At 37.4% G+C, this 20,432-nt stretch overlaps 1 protein-coding gene across 5 annotated transcripts in view; it reads right to left on the bottom strand.

Moving 5' to 3' along the window:
• LOC5567482 (transmembrane and TPR repeat-containing protein CG4050) overlaps window positions 1–20,432 on the bottom strand; it is a 920,140-nt gene that overhangs the window by 667,508 nt on the left and 232,200 nt on the right. For all 5 annotated transcript variants that reach the window (XM_021852555.1, XM_021852557.1, XM_021852556.1 and 2 more), the window contains exon 4: window positions 18,349–18,485. In XM_021852555.1, the coding sequence (XP_021708247.1) occupies window positions 18,349–18,485 (137 nt within the window). The remainder of the gene's footprint in view (window positions 1–18,348; window positions 18,486–20,432) is intronic.

Raw genomic sequence — 20,432 nt, forward strand, 5'->3', positions numbered from 1 at the left:
CTTTCGGGGTAGTGACCCATTCGGGGTAATGGCTTTCGGGGTAGTGGTGTTCGGGGTAATGGGATGGAGCCGATTCGACAGTGATTAAATTTTTCAAACATGTGCCAAATCAAAGAGAGCGCATTTGACTTTTAAACTAAATACTGGGCGCTCAAATGATATCACATTCCATAAAATTTTATTATAAACGACAAAATCCCAAAAGAGATTATGACATTCCATAAACTTGTATGTTGACGCGAAATGTTTCGCAATGAAATTTACTCAGCTGGAGGATGAAGCGAATCGCTGGAAATGGCAACGATACAGTTAGTAATGTACTTCAATCTACACCGAAAATATGATAATAAATCTTCGAGCTGTTTAGTAGAATACCTATAAGTAGATGAAAAAACCGAATTTAGTACTATACCATTTAATTCCACTAGAGTTTGTATCCTTTGACAGATACGCGTATTTCGACCTCAACTGTAAGGCCGTCTTCAGTGTCGTGTACTAGACTCGACTTGAGGTCGAAATACGCGTATCTGTCAAAGGATACAAACTCTAGTGGAATTAAATGGTATAGTACTAAATTCGGTTTCTTCATCTACTTACACCGAAAAGCTGCAGAAAAAAAAACCGTCGACAAAGAATGCTTTCTGGCATGAAAAAAATATCAACACTTTGTCGGAACGATACTCCTTCCGATTGCTTTCAAAACCGTCATGTACGAACGATGCTGCTGCTACTGGTGCTGCTGCTGCAATCATCCTCTTTCGTTGGATAGCAAATTGCTTAAAAGTTCTCCAGCATGATACGGTGTGGTATCGAGTGGGGATGGTGGTGAAGGTAGAGGGCTCCAAACCAGTGAAGACGACATCGATGCTTTAGGTATCCTAGGTACTCTCGAAGCCATTATTTTCGAGAGTCTGAAAAAGATAGCTCGTGTGCTAGTGGCAGACTGCGGCACACCAGCCAGAACCACTACACCAGGAAGCAGTTCCGTTCTCCGTGGCAGTATAGTGGCCCAATTCGCTCAAGAGTTTGGCTTTGGAGGAAAACACAAAAGTGGTGCCACTTTCGTTCAAGTGTGCGCTTCGGTATTCGATTCATTTTTTTTTTTCGGTGAGTGTAATGCTCACAGGCGGTGCTAGAAGTATTCCCATTTATTTCCTTCTAGGATTGTCATCAGAGCTTTCTAAGGATTCTATTCAAAACTTTCTCAGGGTTCTCATCAGAATCTCATAATTCTTTTCCAGCATTCTCAACCCCCCGGGGTTCTAATCAAAATCCCTTCACTGTCCTCATTAGAATCCTCTTAGTATTCTCAGCAAAACTTTTCAGTATTCTCATCAGAATCTTTCTAGGATTCTTCTAAAATTATCATCAGAGAATCTCCGCAGTATTCTCGTCAGGGTTCTGTCAGAATTCTCATTAGAGTTCTTACATTATTTTCATCAACATCCTTAAAAGACTCATATCGAGATTTCTTCCAGGATTCACTATACTCAAATCTACTTTTTTATTCTCTATAAATATTCTGAATCTATTTTTTAATTGAATTAGTAAAACTTTGAAAGCCATCATGAAACTACAAAACTATATATTTTTCTTATAAAACCATAAGGTAAGTAGTTACAGGGGTATAACCCCTATAAAATGCCTTGATACAGCCGGAAAACTTCCTTCTAAACTGTATTGAACGAATCATTCGCCAAAATCCGCCTCATCGGCGACATCCTCTCCGGAGTAGTAAGTACATTCGCATACACACAATGTCACAAACCGAGGAAAGTACATACCAATTTCCATTCAGAGCACCTCGTTCTCTTCCGGCTGCAAAGCCCCCATCCATTCGAGAGGAGGCGTTTGGGAAGTCCTTAAGTTGGTGGTTTTTAAAATTGAGCTCACATCGAAAACGAGGATGGTAACGATCTGATGCCGACGACGCCAGGACGGCGCGATATGTCGCGTACCATTTCAAAAGATGACAAAACTAGAGAACTATAGAGGTGCTGCTGCTAGAATCGTTGACAGAAGATTTGAAGAAAATGATTGAACATGGGAAATGATCCCGATCAGAAAAGCAAAACATAATTGTATCAACTGGTGTTATTAATTTAACGATTTTCGTAACAGAGTGTGTTATGAAATAACCTGATAAATTGTTAAAATAACAAAAATTAATATAAAATGTACACTAACAGTAACTCGATATCAAACCAATGTTGGATTGATATAAGCATAAGCATAAGCATAAGCATAGATGACCGTACAATTCGTAGTTGCTACTCCGTGATTGACCAGAACAATCGAAGTTGCACAGGGAATTAATGAATGGGGCTTGGGATAAGCTTACCATTCTTCAATGTGCACAAATCGAGAGCTCAAATTTTAAAAGTCAATAACGGCGCCGGCCACGTCCTTACGGTCATCGGGGAAGGGAAGGAATGTTAGTGCAACTACCGTTGTTACTAGAGACCGAGATCACCTCTGCATCTCCACGGTTGTCATGGACAGGATATTGGGTTAGTGGGTAAGGTATAGATCTGGGAGTCACCAATGGTAGATGATGCAATCCATGATATAATTACGCTTAACCGAATTCGCGAAATAATTCGATAATCGCATTGTACGCTGGACAAGTGTTCATCGCTCGCCCTCGCAAGAGCAAGCGATGCGATCAATAGATCAAACACAACTAATGGATCACGCCACTTTTCACTTCACCCGACCGACGCGCGACATGTTTGATCCTGCCCTCATCACCCGCCCCCGCAGGAGCAAGCCTCAAGGTCGAAGGATCAAACACAAATAACGGATCACGCCACTTTTTACTTTCACTCGACCGACGCGCGACATGTTTGATCCTGCCCTCATCGCCCGCCCCCGCAGGAGCAAGCGTCAAGGTCGAAGGATCAAACACTACTCGGGAAGGGTGTTTATTATTGAGGGATGAAAAGATCTGGGAGTCACCTCTGGTCGATGATGCGATCCATGGACAAGGGGGAAATATACGACTCATATTTAAAGCTAGTGTTGTATTTTTGTCTCGAGAAGTTTTTGGTAGAAGCTTTAAAAAATACGTCAACATCTATAATGTCGAACAATTCAAAAGATGTTTTTATTAATGACGAAAACTGAAAATTACATGTATATATTTTAAATTATATGAAACAGGAATAATGCCGACTCTTGTAGTGACGAACTATACATAGTTTGTTTGAAAATTACATATGAGTATTACTGTGCATTTTGTCTCGATATGGTAGAAGTTTTAAAATATACGTCAACATTCACAATGTCGAACAATTCAAAAGATAATTTTTAATAATGTATAAAAGAGACAAATATATGTATATTGAAATTGTATAAGAAAAAAACATAATGCCGACACTTATAGTGACGAACCATACAAAGTTTGTTTTAAAATTACTTAAAAGTTACGCTTTCAAGAAAATATGTGTTATCACAAGAATGAAACGAACTCACCAGTTGGTAATCCATCCTCGACTGAACACAAAACTGATACTGACAGCAAAACTTCTTGGCGTCCCGAAAACAAACCGTCTTGCTTGTGCCTTCCAAATACCTACCCAGCAAGACGCTCCAAAACAGAAAAAAAAAATCTCCGGCGACGAAAACATGCGCAAAACCGTGAGCCAAATCTATCGGACGACGCAAAACCGAACTGTCCTGCTTGGGCTTCACGAAGCACTACCCAGCAGGACGCTTGGAAACAGGAAAAAAAAAAAAAATTCCGGCGACGAAAACATGCGCGAAACCGTGAGCCAAATTTATCGGACGACGCAAAACTGAACTGTCCTGCTTGGGCTTCACGAAGCACTACCCAGCAAGACGCTTGAAAACAGGAAAACAAAAATCTCCGGCGACGAAAACATGCGCGAAACCGTGAGCCAAATCTATCGGACGACGCAAAACCGAACTGTCCTGCTTGGGCTTCACGAAGCACTACCCAGCAAGACGCTTGAAAACAGGAAAAAAAAATCTCCGGCGACGAAAACATGCGCGAAACCGTGAGCCAAATTTATCGGACGACGCAAAACTGAACTGTCCTGCTTGGGCTTCACGAAGCACTACCCAGCAAGACGCTTGAAAACAGGAAAAAAAATCTCCGGCGACGAAAACATGCGCGAAACCGTGAGCCAAATCTATCGGACGACGCAAAACCGAACTGTCCTGCTTGGGCTTCACGAAGCACTACCCAGCAAGACGCTTGAAAACAGGAAAAAAAAATCTCCGGCGACGAAAACATGCGCGAAACCGTGAGCCAAATTTATCGGACGACGCAAAACTGAACTGTCCTGCTTGGGCTTCACGAAGCACTACCCAGCAAGACGCTTGAAAACAGGAAAAAAAATCTCCGGCGACGAAAACATGCGCGAAACCGTGAGCCAAATCTATCGGACGACGCAAAACCGAACTGTCCTGCTTGGGCTTCACGAAGCACTACCCAGCAAGACGCTTGAAAACAGGAAAAAAAAAAATCTCCGGCGACGAAAACATGCGCGAAACCGTGAGCCAAATTTATCGGACGACGCAAAACTGAACTGTCCTGCTTGGGCTTCACGAAGCACTACCATCAAACCAATGTTGGATTGATATCGAGGTAAAGTCGAATCATTATCAGTTCGGTGATAAAACTGTAGTTGAGTTGATATCGAGACAATGTCGGCCTTATCGATTCTATGTCGACTGTATTTATTGTATTGAAAATAAATTATACCGTGTTTTTTTATTATAATTTTGTTATGGTAAAATGTTTGCAAGACTCATTTTATAAGTACATCTGAATAAAACGTACCTTGATAAAAACATCAACTGTTGACATAATTGTATTTCAATTTTGTTATACCTTTCTGATCAGGATGCACCGCCGAAACGGATGAAGGGCCTTTTTTTCATCAACTACATTGTAAAAGATCTCGCGCCTGGCGTCTTCCGTGAACCGCATTTCAAGAGAGGGGGGTGGTGCACTTGATAAAAATTAAGAAAAGCTCGTTTTCCACGAGCACACGCAACACAAAGACCCCAGCAGACTTAGTAAAATTTCCTCAATGTGGCCTTACTGTCGGCTGCTGAGTAGAGTTGTGATGCCTTTGGAATTTTTATTGAAAATTCCTTTTTACGCTACTCATAGTTTGGGCTCAACTCTTTCCCACTGAAGAGTGTTTGAATGGTGAGGGAGGGAGTGGTAAAGGGTTTTGTAACGATCAGCTCTACTGGAGCCGAATTCCTTCCCGTTATGGCTTTTTTTTTATGGAGCCGTTTCGCTATGCTCTACTCTGCTGGTGCAAGTCGGTTGTGTAACAACAACTTTTAGAACCTATTCAAACGCGCAGCGGAAGGAAGTGGCCTCCTGTCTGGTATCGAGTAGAGTAGATAAACGGCGATTCAATGTTCGAGCGGGTTGAGTTAGGAATATGTATAAGGAAAATGTGTGGCGGCGTAGCTTGAGTGGATTTCCTCTTTTAAATAGAAACATATTTGTTTAATTTTTCTCGCTTGAATTGCATCATATTGGTAAAAATTGCAAGTATGAATGAAATATTATTCGACTTAAAGCATGGCAATTTTGGCAAAGAAAGCTCTCAGTTAAAAACTGTGGAAGTGCTCATTTAACACTAAGCTGAGAAATAGGCTCTGTCCCAGTGAGGACGTCATGTCAAGAAGAAGAAGAAGAAGAAGAAGAACATGACTTCAATTCTATTCCAGGCTTGTTGGTGCTGAGTTGCCACCCAGTACATTAAAACTGGAATAGCCTTTTCAGGTCCAGTGAATTGATGCGATACTACCTTTGTGAACTTATCGGCCCTCCACCCATTAGCGCACGAGCGATGTACACACATGCTGAGAGGAGGTGGTAAGGATGTCTGAATCAGAATTAGTTGTAAAATGTAAAACTGACCATTGGCGTAGGAATACGAGGGGGGACGGTGCGGAGAGGGAAATCCTGAAATTCTGATGAAACTTCTTGAAAATTTTGTTTTTTTTTAATCATTAGGGAGGTTTTAAGCATCCTTTAATTATTCACTTCTAAAGAGAAGATTATGAACAATCACTTATATATTGGTGTACATCTGCTTCAATATTTTGTTGATAAGATTTTTCGTACACAAATCTTTTCATACTCCAAAACTCAACACTTTAAATAATCTAAAGAAAAATTAAAATTCCAGGAGTGTTGAATAATTTTAGAAGTCTTACACGCTTGGTTCTCAATCTCTGAAAGTCCAACAGTAATTTCTAAAAAAAAATCAAAGTAATGCATTAATTTCCTCCGAGATTCAAATTCAGAAAAATCATACAATACGGCAATATTCTCTAAAAATATTCGCCAATATTTTCGTGATAAACTTCTACATCAGTCTATTCGTCATGTTATCATGAAACATTGAATTTCATGCAAAACATTTTTTAAGATGTCAGATACAAATATCTCTTAGAAAGGACAATTATAATCCATTATAAACAACATTTTTTGTAGAAAATGCCACGAGGACCACTTAAACTTTTATGTAAGGTATATATTTGAGAACTTTTGCATAGCATAGCATAGCATAGACTGACTGTACATGTCAATGGTTGCTACTCCGTGATTGATCGGAACTGGTAAGAATTGCACTACGATCCAAATGAATAAGGGATGGGAGTTTCCGCTTACTCTCGAAGTGCAATTTTAGCAGATCTAATATTATTGATCAATAACGGCGCCGGCCAAGTCCTTACAGTCAGTTGGGATGGGGAAGGAATGTTAGGGTGTAATGATTGTTGCTTCTAGAGACCGAGAATACCTCTGCATCTCCACAATCATCACGGGAAGGGTGTTTATTAGTGAGGGAGGAAAAGATCTGGGAGTCACCTCTGGTCGGTGATGTGATCCATGGACAAGGGGGAAATATACGACTTGTATTTAAAGCTAGTTTTGTATTTTTGTCTCGAGAAGTTTTTGGAAAAAAATACGTCAACATCTATAATGTCGAACAATTCAAAAAACGTTTTTATCAATGACGAAAACTGAAAATTACATGTATATATTTTAACTTATATGAAACAGGAATAATGCCGACACTTGTAGTGACGAACCGTACATAGTTTGTTTGAAAATTACATATGAGTATTACTGAGCATTTTGTCTCGATATGGTAGAAGTTTTAGAAAATACGTCAACATTCACAATGTTGAACAATTCAAAAGATAATTTTTAATAATGTCAAAAAGAGAAAAATATATGTATATTCAAATTGTATAAGAAAAAAGCATAATGCCGACACCTATAGTGACAAACCATACAAAGTTTGTTTTAATATTACATAAAAGTTACGCTTTCAAGAAAATATGTGTTATCATAAGCATGAAACGAACTCACCAGTTGGTAATCCATTCTCGACTGAACACAAAACTGACACTGACAGCAAAACTTCTTGGCGTCCCGAAAATAAACCGTCTTGCTTGGGCCTTCCCAAATACGTACTCAGCAAGACGCTCCAAAACAGGGGAAAAAAATCTCCGGCGACGAAAACACGCGCGAAACCGTGAGCAAAATCTATCGGACGACGCGAAACCGAACTGTCCTGCTTGGGCTTCACGAAGCACTCGGTATATATTTGAGAACTTTTGTTTTGATAAACTATTGAATTAACCGACATAAATTTAATAAACTTAAAAACTGGAATTATCCAACATATTTCTTCAGAAGTTCAGAAGTCTAGTGCACGACACTGAAGACGGCCTTACAGTTGAGGTCGAAATACGCGTATCTGTCAAAGGATACAATCTCTAGTGGAATTAAATGGTATGGTACTAAATTCGGTTTTTTCATTTACTTACAGGTATTCTACTAAACAGCTCGAAGATTTATTATAATATTAAGTAATTTCTAAACCCTTAAATAATACTCGATGGTCTGGATCATGTTTTCAAGAAGTCTAAGTATGAATTTCAAAGTCCTTCAGAAAAAAAGAAATAATGCTTGAATGAATCTCATTTGAGTTTTTTGAAAGAACCCTAGGATGACATCCCAGGGGAAACAATAATTTAACAATTTTTTATGTAAGTTTTTTTAAAACAAATTTTGAAATAATATTTTCGAGAGAGTTTTTAAGGATTGGGATGAAGAACATCAATCAGATTTATAGTGAAAACTTAGTACTTGGAGAAATTTCTGTAAAAAAATTGAAGATACTTAAATCTGTGGAGAACTTCTCTGAGAAATCGCTAATAATAAGGAAAAATAATCAGAATAACGCCTGGAAGAAATCATAAAATATTTTTTGTACGAAGTCCTGGATAACTTTAATTGCGAATGTTGCAAAGAACCCTAGAAGAACTTCGGAGAAATTTTCCTAAACATTTGTTGAAGAGACCTTAGAAAAAAAAACTTAAAAATAAATATCGTAGACACTGTTGAGCGGTTTCATTTGAATTCAAATGTCGGTTTACTTTTGTATTTTTTAATTTGGCTGAAATTTGGCAGATGCTTTCTTTATACCCAAAAATGCTTATTTGTATCATCGGTTCGCCATATTCAACCTAGCGTTACTTTTGAGAAGGACCTAAGAAAAAAAGCCTAAACAATTTTCAAAAAAATGAAACTCAGAAACTATTTGTCTGATTGGTTTGGTGTCTTCCGCAAAGTTTTAGGTTATTCTGGGAACTATCTGGAAGAAATATACCCTGTAAAAAAATGTAATTGCTACCGTTTCCGAAATACAGCGATTTTAAAATTACATTTACTGAAAATTCAGAACTTTTGGTTGTTTTCGGATGTTTTTCGAGTTGATAAAATATTTTTTTTTTTTCTGGAAGCATTTTATTTCATGTTCTTATACAATGATAGAGCGTCCTATTTTGATACAGATTTCTTACTTTTTCATAATGTTTACAATTTTTTACTATCATTACAGTTTGAAAATTGCCTAACTTCTATTTTATCTACGGAAACTGGAATAAAAGAATGGTATTTTTGTATTCCCTGAATAGTTATTGCTTTCGAATATTGTTCATTAAGCTGCTCCTTGATATGTTCATACTCTGTTGTAGTTGTATAAGAAAAGAAAATTTGTGTTAGTTGCTCCTCCTTTCGCTTTTGAGCCCAATTAAATAATTCCATGGCATTTTTGATGGGATGTTCCCGTTCTTTAGCTAGACTAGCCCTTGTAGCCATACGTTTTATTGTTCCCCCTTATGGATCGCAGGGCCTTTGCCATGCGATGTTGCGAAAAAATGCCATTCAACATCTATATCATAGTTTTTCTTAAATTGGCAAAGACTAGAAAAGTTCTTTCTATTTTTATATTGTGATGTAGCTCCATCGGACATGAAATAAATTTTGTTCAAATTTAAGTGCTTTTCTTGGCGTATAAAATTAATCATTTTTGAGCTAAATAAGTTAACGGATATAGAATCATGCCGCAAATCTTCGGAAATTACTACAAAGCTTAAATGATTGAGCATGCCATTTTCCTTAAAATAAATCACAAATGGATGAATAGTTGCTTGCTGCGCATTCCTGTGATGACTTTGAACTTCATCCTGAAGCACAAAAGTGTAATTTTCTGAAACATCACATATACCTACAAATTCTCTTTCCTGCAAGTAATTTTTTTTTAATGTAGACTGCTCTTTTTTAATTAAATCATGTGGTATCAATTTTTCTAACTTTTGAATGAAATAGGAAACAAACTCCTTCTTCTGTTTTGTGAACGTCTCTATATCGCATCTATCAGTTGTGACCCATTGTTCAAAAATAATTTCATCAACAAAATTTTCATCCATTTCTTCTAATAACTTTTTTTTCTAAGGAAGTTGTGTCAATGCAATTTTCACATCGGCGTAAAAAAGAATCTACTGTTGCATTTTCACATGTTAAACTATCTGTAAACACTTTTAATTCATTAGATAAACCGTATTTTTTTAATATTTTTTTAATCTCATGACCCACAGATGAGATTCACATTTTCGTGAATGGTACATACACAAACGTTGTGAGTTCCCGAGTTTACAGTTTTTAGGCCGAAGTTTAGCAAAAGATGAAAATCCTATTTGTATTTCAGTGTTCAATTCCTGGAATCGGTTGTAGGCCTCTCGCAATGTGCGTCATGAGCCTTTTCTGAACAGCTTGGCGTTTTCCGTCCTTCCTAACAAAATCCTGTGCAACAAAATCACACTGACCAGGCATTGCTCGACTGGTTTCATCATCCTCGTAAAATTGCATAACCGCGTGCTTGATATTTTCATCCAGTCCAGTGGTTGCCCTCGGACCAATAGTAGAATGCACGCCGCTTTTGTTCAGTAATTGTTTTGCTTCCGTTGCCGTGTATAAAGTTGTATCAAATGTGTTCTTAATTGTCTAGGCTGTCCATGATTTAGGCAATACAGTTAAGAGTTGCCCTTGTCGTCCCTTCACTTGTAAACTTTTCTTTGAGCTGCTCAATTATTTCATAGAATTCGCCGGTTCTTTTTTCATCCAATTTAGCTTCCTTATTTAGCGCAAAGATGTTTTGTCTAATGCTGTTGACTATCTCGTGATATTTTTTCGTGACATATTTAGTAGAACTAATTTTTGTCTTATCGATTGGCGCCACGAGTAGGGTCGATGTACCAATAGCCGCATAGCTAAGAACAAATATTCGTATAAAATCGAAAATTAACGCTAGCGCCATTATTTTCATATCATCTGAAAGCTTTTTATATTGGTTATGCGGGAAAAATATGAAAACAACGAAAACTCATATGTTTGTATTTATTATCGCTTGTGCCACTATAGGAATACATGTGCCTATAGTAGCACTATTTCTAATTTCTGTTCCTATAGTAGCACTAGCATCACGGCGTAGGCAAAATACTAATCAAAACCGTATTTTTACAAAGCTTTTATATTTTTCCTTCAAAGTGTGGATCAAAAGCTTTCGTTTGATGTAAAAAAAGTTCCTAATTCATTAATTATTTCGTATAATAAAAAATAGTTTCTCTCAGTAGTGCTACTATAGGAACAATAGGTTTACTATAGGCGCAAGGGCGCTCAAATTTTAAGCAAAACTAATTATTTCGATCATTTTTTGAACAAAATCGAGCTGTGTATCAATTGTACTTAGATAAATAGCTCCTGACCTTCATGTCAAAAAATATTTTGAGAAGATTTATAGCAAAACGGCTGTAAAAAGCCACTAGTGCGACTATAGGGGACTGTCCACTAAGGGAACGCTGACCCTATACTTGATATTGACTCATTGAAAATATCGATATTCACTTTTTGGATGTATTCAGAGACGTTGGAATTCGTTGATTCAATCGATGTTGCTGACGTTGCTTCTATATCTCCTTACTAGAAACATTCAAGTTGGAGTTCGTTGATTCTATTGAAGTTGCTGACGTTGCTTCCAATGACTCCTGACCAGGAATATTCATATTGGAATCCGTTGACTGTATTGAAGTTGCTGATGCTGATGCTTCTATTGTTTCCTCTTTCATGCAAACATCTTCCTCTTCACTACTTGATAAGTCATCACTGTTTGATAATGCTGTTCTTTTGGCCAATTGTAAACGACACGAATCGCAAATTTTAAATTGTTTATTAAGCTGATTTTCATCTGAAAATCCTAGTTCAACTAATTTGGCAACATTACTTTCCGTGAGATTTCGGTTATTTTTTGAACACTGTTTTGAAAACACTTGGGTACTTGAATCAACTATTAGGTACGTTTCTGTCCGACCACAAAAATATACCAACATGCTGTACCTTAAGGAAACATCAGGTATATTTGTGTGAGACAACTGGACACGTTACTCCTCTACTCATAAAGCTTTTGTTTTCGAATGGAAATATTTCATTATCTTAAATCGATATAAATGCATTTCACGTATTGATTGCTTTATATTCGTTATTTTGTTATTAACTTTTAACATTTTGTTCCATATTTTCTCGATAACTACATATCAAAATATCACAGTGTTGAATGTCGAAGTTGTGTTTCGTTAAAAAAATAAATAAATCATTTTTACAGGGCACATTTTTTATTTCGCCTCATAGCATGAAAAATTACCAAATCAATATTTTTTCAAACATTTTTGTCAAAAATTATCTGCTCTTTCAGACAATGAACAAATTTCTAGGCTTATGAGCCTCGAAAAACATTCGAAAATGACCGAAAATTGAAAATTATATCATAATTTTGTATTAAAATTGCTGTATCTTCAAAACGGTAAAAGTTAGCCTGATATTCCCGTACACCTTTTTTGTTGTGAATTTTGCGTACTTTCATAAAATCGAGTTGAAAAACATTTAAAAAGTTTATTGTGACCATTTTCAAAAATTCACCTTTTTTTTTAAAAATCATAACTTTTTTGTAAATGATTTCTTCATCTTGACCCACTGTGCAAAAGACTTCCTTTTTTGTCTCCTTTTACACGTAAAAAAAATCAAAGAACGATTTTATTTTCGAAATATAGAAAATACAACTTTTTTTGACAGTGTATAATTTTCCCAGATAGTCCCAAAAATAACCAAAAACTTTGCGGAAGACACCAAACTGATCGGACAAACCGTTTCTAAGTTATAATTTTTTGAAAATTATTAAGGATTTTTTTCTTAGGCCCTTCTTAAAAGTAAGGCTAGAGTCAAAATTGCGAACCGATGATGCGAAAAAGCATTCTTGGGCATAAAGAAAGCATGTGCAAAATTTCATCCAAATCAAAAAACATAAAAATGAAATTTTGGAAAAAAGTCGTCATTTTCTGTGGAACCACTCTATTGGACAAATTGTTGGTGAACTCTCTGATAAATTAGTGGAAAAAATCCTTGCTTGGTGATCTTGAGGACAGTTTTGATGAGATTCCAAGGATTTCTTGTACTATTTTTTACTACAGCCCATTTGAATTATCTCTATTATTGATAGCTTGCAACGTAATTTCCACCTATCAAAATGTTTGTAGATATTTTTTGCTATGCGAATTAATTGCAAAAGCTGCTTCGTGAGACGCGCGATCTGAGATTTAATTTTATCTAGAGTTAGTTGTACTAGTTATGGACATAAACGATCCCTATTTCGTCATACGTGATAATTTGATTATATAATTTTTAATCATTCTGTGTGTTTGAGTTATTTATCTTATATGTCTGAATGTGAAAACAATCAACAATATTCAAAATGTGGAAGTTTTCGAGAAAACTTATAGGGGAAGTGGTGGTAAAATGAACAGGGGTGGTAAAATGAACACCGTGCCTTTTACCGAGAAAAAACAAATTTCGATAAATTTTTATCACGCACGGACGATTTAGAGCATAAATCTAAGTGTTCGAGTTGATACGTAGGTCAATTGAAGTGAAAATATCAACGAAAACTAAGATTTTAGAAAACCACGTTTGAAAATTAGAACTAACGTAACTTTTAGCTCGGAAGACTTGAGGTTTTTCAGTGAGGTGAATATCGTTATGATATGATGTCAAATCTGATACTTTTAGAATTCTTTTTGAATGGGTTACAATCATTAATGTATGTATTTTCGGTGGGGCAATGAAAGTTTTCAGAAATATTTGTTTTGCTCACGATTTTTGCATGGTGTTCGTTTTACCACCATCCGCTGTTCATTTTACCCACATAGTGCAGGTAAAATAAACATTTGCACCGCTTTTTGATAGCGATGAAAACATGTAAAAATTTAGCTATTTTAGTCTGAATGCATGTCGCTGCTATAGATTACATCCCTATTTTTGATGTTGTGCGATAGAACTATACAAATTTCTCGTTTTTCTATCAGAAACAAGATAATTTCCTTAAGGTGTTCATTTTACCACCCCTTCCCCTATGGCCAAATAGGGAACCACTATAGCCGTTACTGGTACACTTTCCCTACGTGCCAAGTGCGATGCATGCTGCGCAACACTTTGTTTCACGCTACACGTTGCTTCTGTGACGATGAAAACTAACGCGTGCACTCTCATCGGGAAACGCGCTACCTTGCACGGTACACGCAATTATGAATACACTGTGTATGTGGAGAAAGCAAATGCCAGTGTATAAGTAGCCAAAACGTTAACTCTGGCCGGTGCACAGTCTTGCTACATCATTAATTGGATCAGTGCGAGCGTGCGGATGGAAGAGACAAGAGAGGAATCAATCCACGAGAGAGATCCATTTTGCTTGCTCTCTTTTGGCCTTTGCTCCTTCAGCATCACCACGCTTGAGGTGTGAAACGCAAGTGTGATTTTTCAGGCGGCTGACGGTAGCACTCAGATAATCGCGCTCTTGTGTTTTGTACAATTCAGTAGGTGATTTGCGGTGCGTATTTTCTTCGAAGAAACGAAAATTTTCTTGCTGGTGAGTTATGGAAGAAAATTTCTTCTCCTCGAAGAAAATGTGCGCCGGAGATCACCTACTGGTTACAAACCTCTCTTTTTATATACTGCATTAGCGCTGTTGTACAATTCAAAATGCTAATAACAATGATCTTCCTAAAACTAGCCGTTTTCTAGATATTTAGGATTCAATTATATTAATATTATAAAACTTAAGAAAATACGCCCGTTTCATAAGTTACTCCAGATGCTCCACCAACAATGTTACGTTTATCTCTTTCCACATTAATCTCCCATGTTTTAAGGGCAATTTCAACATGGTGCAATTTAAAATAAAACATTTTTTTCTAAGGGCAACTTTTGGTGTATTTCTGAAAATTCAATTTCTGGTTATAGAAAAGGCGTTTTGATGCTGCAATATGATTTTTTATCCAAAAACAATTCAAAATTCTAACATCAATGATCTTCCTATAAGTTACCGCTTCAAGATATTTGGGATTGAATTATATTAATATCATAAAACTTAAGAAAATACGCCCGTTTCTTACATTATTCCAGATGCTCCATCAACAATGTTACGTTAATCTCTTCCCACATTAATATCCCATCTACTTTTTCTTTGAGATTTAGACGGTTGGATGAACTGTTCGAAAAATACAGGATGATTGTTGGAATATTGTTGAGAATCAATATAAGTATTACCACAGACAAACAGACGTAACACTGGATAAATTTCCATCGCCCATTGAGTGGGCTAGTAAGCGGAGAGAAGAATACCTGACGAAATTGTCATTTTGTTTTGTGTCACAGGAAGATTACGAACAAGGATCAGAAGAACTAAGTAACATACATCAACAAGCAAAGCTAATTCCAGGAACACAAAAATTCCATTGTTTTGTACCCATTTCCGAAAACAAAATCAAAGCAAAACTGTATTCAAGTGATGAGGCAGTTAACTATTATAATGTTTATAGAAAAGTAAAAACATAATCAAATAAATAATGACATTTAATATATGTTCTATACCAATATATATTAAAACAAATAAAAATATTAAAATTATGTACAATAATCGTAAGAATAAATTAATAAGGTTAAGAAGTTTAAAGGCATTTTTCCTTCTTCCCCTCCTTAACATCATTCATATTATCATCTTCCATCGTAATACCAGAGACAAACAGAAGTAACACCTAGAACATTTTTCACAAAATTCTCTCGACCACAAATACTACCACCATCTAGTGAGCTTATTGAACGAAATAACTTTTTGTGCCACATGTCCAACAGGTGGCGGTAGTGTGAAATGTCAAACACGAAGGAAAGCGACGCGCGCGCTTCTGGTTGTGAACTTGACAAATGTTGTATTTTAAACTGATCGTTAAATTCGTGGGCGATGGAAATTTATCCAGTGTTACGTCTGTTTGTCTGTGGTAATATTTATATTAATTCTCAACAATATTCCAACAATCATCCTGTATCTTTCGAACAGTTCATCCAACCGCCTAAATGTCAAAGAAAAAGTAGATGGGATATTAATGTGGGAAGAGATTAACGTAACATTGTTGATGGAGCATCTGGAGTAACTTATGAAATGGGCGTATTTTCTTAAGTTTTATGATATTAATATAATTGAATCCTAAATATCTTGAAAACGGCTAGTTTTAGGAAGATCATTGTTATCAGCATTTTGAATTGTTTTTGGGTGAAGAATCATATTACAGCATCAAAACGTCTTTTCTACGGCCAGGAATTGAATTTTCAGAAATGCACCAGAAGTTGCTCTTAGAAAAACTTTTTTATTTTAGATTGCACCATGTTGAAACTGTGCTTAAAACATCTGGTTTTACATTGAAATTTTACAGAAAAAAATTGAAAAAAATCGAAGATACTTATTTTTTGCAATTTGTGTTTCAAGGTTTAATTTCGATATTTTCATGAAAATAAAAGTTTTTTTTTTAGTGTATATTTTTTTACAAAGCCTATTTGATTGTCTAGCATTCCTCCTCAGACACTTTTTCTCTATAACAAACGGTTTCCGAGGTACATTTTTTTTTAAATGGTGATGCTAAAAATACTTACGCCCTTATCAGAAGTTACTCTTGATTTTAAATGGTCTCTCCACCAGTGGAAAAAACTTATTCTATTATTTCGAAACTATGTGCAAAATTCCATTTGAATCCAAGGTAGTCGAGTTTCATCGTTTACCGATTTGGCGTGGAACCGCTCTTCTGTATCTCGTCACATTTCCAAAATATTGAGGTATTTTATGAACGACTTCCATAAAACAGTTTTTCTCGAATATGAGATATTTCATGGATCAGAAACGTATAAAACATAAAATGTACTTCTTTGATTTTGATTGTCATTGACCTTCCAGTTGTTTCGTGTATGCCACCTTTAGAATCACCACGCTGCTGTATGACAAGCGAGGTTTTCCCAGCACTGTTACTCACATTATAATAGGTCGACTACTGAAATGTTTAAATGTTTGTTATTTGCTGGAAAACTTGTGGAGAAGCATGGACTTGGATTTCTCAGGGATTCCCAAGGAGCCTAATTGATTATCAAGTGTTCCCTGACGGTTTTGAAATTCCTCAGAGCTTGAAAGCGATAAACAGATGTTGCCAGAACATTCGATTAGCTTCTCAGTTTTTACCTAGGGATTTTTCGAGTAACACAAAGGGTTCTCAGAGATGGCTCTACCCCATTTGGCATTAAGCCATTTGGCATAACGTAATTTGATATAACGCCATTTCGCATAATGGTCATTTGGCAACGTGTGATCTTCAAATTCGCTTCAAATCAATGTTAGGGGAAAGCGGGATAGTTGATGATCAAAAGTTAACAACTAGGTACAGGGTTGAACGGCGCACAGAGAATTTAAACCTTTTCTTTTTTTAGTCAAGTTGTGCACAATCATTCTGTACGTTGTTTGTGTTTAACCGCAGTTAAACCGAAAAGCTTATATATCGTTGAGAGACTCCAACAGCAAGCCCCAGCCTTATTATCAACCTTAAGTATGACTCACAATATTTTTCCTTGTACTTCATATTAAGTTTTCTGTATATTAAAAGCTATGGTCACGCTAACCTCTTTTTTAATTAGATTTACTTGTCTTAGACAAATATTATTTTAATTTTAAGTACTAAAATTTCAATGGCTAAACGGTTTAAAATCTCAAAGAAAAGACTGATTAAGTAATTTTCTTTTTTTATTTATGCCAAATGGCCATTATTCTAAATGAACATTATGCCAAATGCTGTTATTCCATATAGCATTATGTCAAATGGGGAAGAGCTCTCAAATACACCGACGGCGTTTTAGATGTCCCTAAAACACAAACAGACCCAAACGTAATCGATGGATTAAATTTTGATATAAACATTGAATAAATTAATAGTGAACTTATTTAACCAATTATTTGATTTAAACAAAAACATCTTAAATGCACTAAATACTTTCGAAAATTGTAACTGTAACTCACTTACGAAGTATTTTTAAATCTTTTTTTTTGCATTTATGGTACTACAAGCTTTTTTGAACATTCTTAAAAGAACCACGAGTTGTTGACTTCTGTTATATTCTGTTAAACTTCTGTTCTTTAGAAAATTCAAATTGTAAATAAGAGAACTTCTTAGTTTGAATTTTAACAGAATGAATGAATTCGTAGAATTTTCCCCAATTTAACGAAAATTCTGTTTTAATAAAATGAGGAATTCAGCACAAACAATTTAAGACGCAATAGCAAAAAATGATTTTAAATTTTTTTGTTGCTCATTGATTTGAGCATAAAGTTTCAATGAAGATCTCCAAGTCTTCGTAGGCATAGATGTATGTATACACTAAACAACTTAAAAATTATCTTCAATTACTCCAGCACTGAGTCATGATCCGCGCCGCAAAAAGTCTACTATTCCACAATAAATTCAGTGTTATCTGTTATTGCGATCCGAGAACAAAGGACAACAACGATCCGTACCAAAAAAAACCGACAATCACCCAAGTCCCTGTTTATTCCGGAATCCACCACACAAATTGCAAACACTTACCGGAAGTACATGAGCGAAACGATCGTATGGAGGACCACGTTCACCAGATGGTATCCGGCCGGTTCCAGCCCATGCAGCAAATAGTTCCACCGGAACGTCAGCACACACAACGGCCGGTATGATTTATGGCTTTGTTCCTGCGAAAGAGAAAGAGACGAAGAAAGAAAAAACTAAAATTAATAAATCGCTCGAGAATAATTTACGTCGTTCTATTGGGTGGTGGGTAATAGGCCTTTGCGCTGGGGTTGTTTTCCCCGAAGAAGCAACAGAGTTGCCCTCCGCCGAACTTCACCTCCAGCTAAGAGGTTCCCATACGAAGGCAGTCAGGCAGTGGTGGTGTATTGTTGTTTTGCGGAAAGTGCGCGGTCGTAAAAAGAAATTATTTGATCCCTCACTGAGAGCCAGGCAGGTTAGGTCGAAGCGAAACAGCCGACGCACAAAGGGATTTTTGGACAAAATAGCTGGCCAAAAGTATTTGGAGACACCTTTCACATTTTTAATGTTCAGTTAGTAACGGAGTTTTGACTTGTCAGTTCGACAAGTTTTGAAGGTTAAGATTGAAAATATTTCTTTCAGGGATTTCAAGGCCTTTCGAGAAATACTAACAAATTTGCTTCAGTGACTTCTTTAAAGATTGAAGCCTCTTCGAAGGCTTCTCTCAAAAGGCCTTAATAGAAGCTAGACATACCACTTCCTAGAGGCTTCACAAACCTTCTTGAAGAGGCTTGTCGGGCCCCTTTCAAGATGCTCGGCGACCGCTCTTGATAGGCTTGACAGGCTTCTTCGAAGAGGCATGATTCCATTACTCCGAGAGGTTTGACAGGTCTATTCCGAGAGGCTTGGTGGGCCTCCATTGGGTTTGTTACGACAGGCCTCTTCCGAAAGGCTTGACAAATATCTTCCAAGAGGCTTGACAGACCTCTGCTGAAAGGCTTGACAGGCTTCTTCCTAGAGACTTGACAGGCCTCTTCCGATAGGCTTGACAGACCTCTTCCGAGAGGCTTCACAGACCTCTGCCGAGAGGCTTGACAGGCCTCTTTTGAGAGAACTTATTGGACTCTTCCGATAGGCTTGACAGGCTTCTGCTGAGAGACTTGACAGACCTCTGCCGAGGAAATTTATTAATCTCTTCCGATAGGTTTGACAGGCCTCTTCCGAGAGGTTATTCTGACCTTTTCCGAGAGACTTCACAGACCTCAGCCGAGAGGCTTGACAAGCCTCTTTCGAGAGGTTTTATTGGACACTTCCGATAGGTTTAAAAAGCCTCTGCTGAGAGGCTTGACAGGCTTCTGCCGTGAGACTTGACAGGCCTCTTCTAAGAGACTTGATAGGCCTCTGCCGAGAGGCTGGACAGGCTTGAGAGACTTGACAGATCTCTTCCGAGAGTGTTTACTGGACTCTTCCGAGAGGTTTTTCAGTCCTTTTCCGAGAGGCTTCACAGACCTCTGCCGAGAGACTTGACTCTTGGACTCTTCCAGAGACTTCAAAGGCCTCTTACGAGAGGTTTTTTTGGACTCTTCCGAGAGGTTTTACAGGCCTCTTTCGAGAGGTTTGCCAGATCTTTTCCAAGAGGCCCGATAGGCCGGAGAGGTTTTCCTGAACTTTTCTGAAAGGCTTCGCCGGCTACTGTCGAGAGGCTTGACAGGCCTATTTCGAGAGGATTCATTGGACTCTCCCGAGTGGCTTTGTAGGCCTCTTCCGAGAGACTTTACAGGTCTCTTTCGAGTGGCTTGCCAGACCTCTCCCGAGAGACTTAACAGGCTTCTGCTGAGAGATTTCACAGGTCACTCCCAAGAAATTTTACAGGCCTCTGCCGAGAGGACAGGCTTCTGCACAGAGGCTTGACAGACCTCTGCCAAAAGGCTTGACAGGCATGTTCCGATAGGGTATGCTGGACTTTTCCGGGAGTGTTTACTGGACTCTTACGAGATGCTTTCCATACCTCTTCCGAGAGACTTAACAGGCCTCTTCCAAGAGGCTTAACAGGCTTCTGCCGAGATGCTTAACAGGCCTCTGGAGAGACTTAAGGTGAAGATGAATCGAAGCTAAACCTCAAATTTTCAAGAGCACCAATCTGGAGAACC

The sequence above is a fragment of the Aedes aegypti genome, chromosome 3 (assembly GCF_002204515.2).
Source record: "Aedes aegypti strain LVP_AGWG chromosome 3, AaegL5.0 Primary Assembly, whole genome shotgun sequence".
In the NCBI taxonomy this organism is placed as follows: domain Eukaryota; kingdom Metazoa; phylum Arthropoda; class Insecta; order Diptera; family Culicidae; genus Aedes; species Aedes aegypti.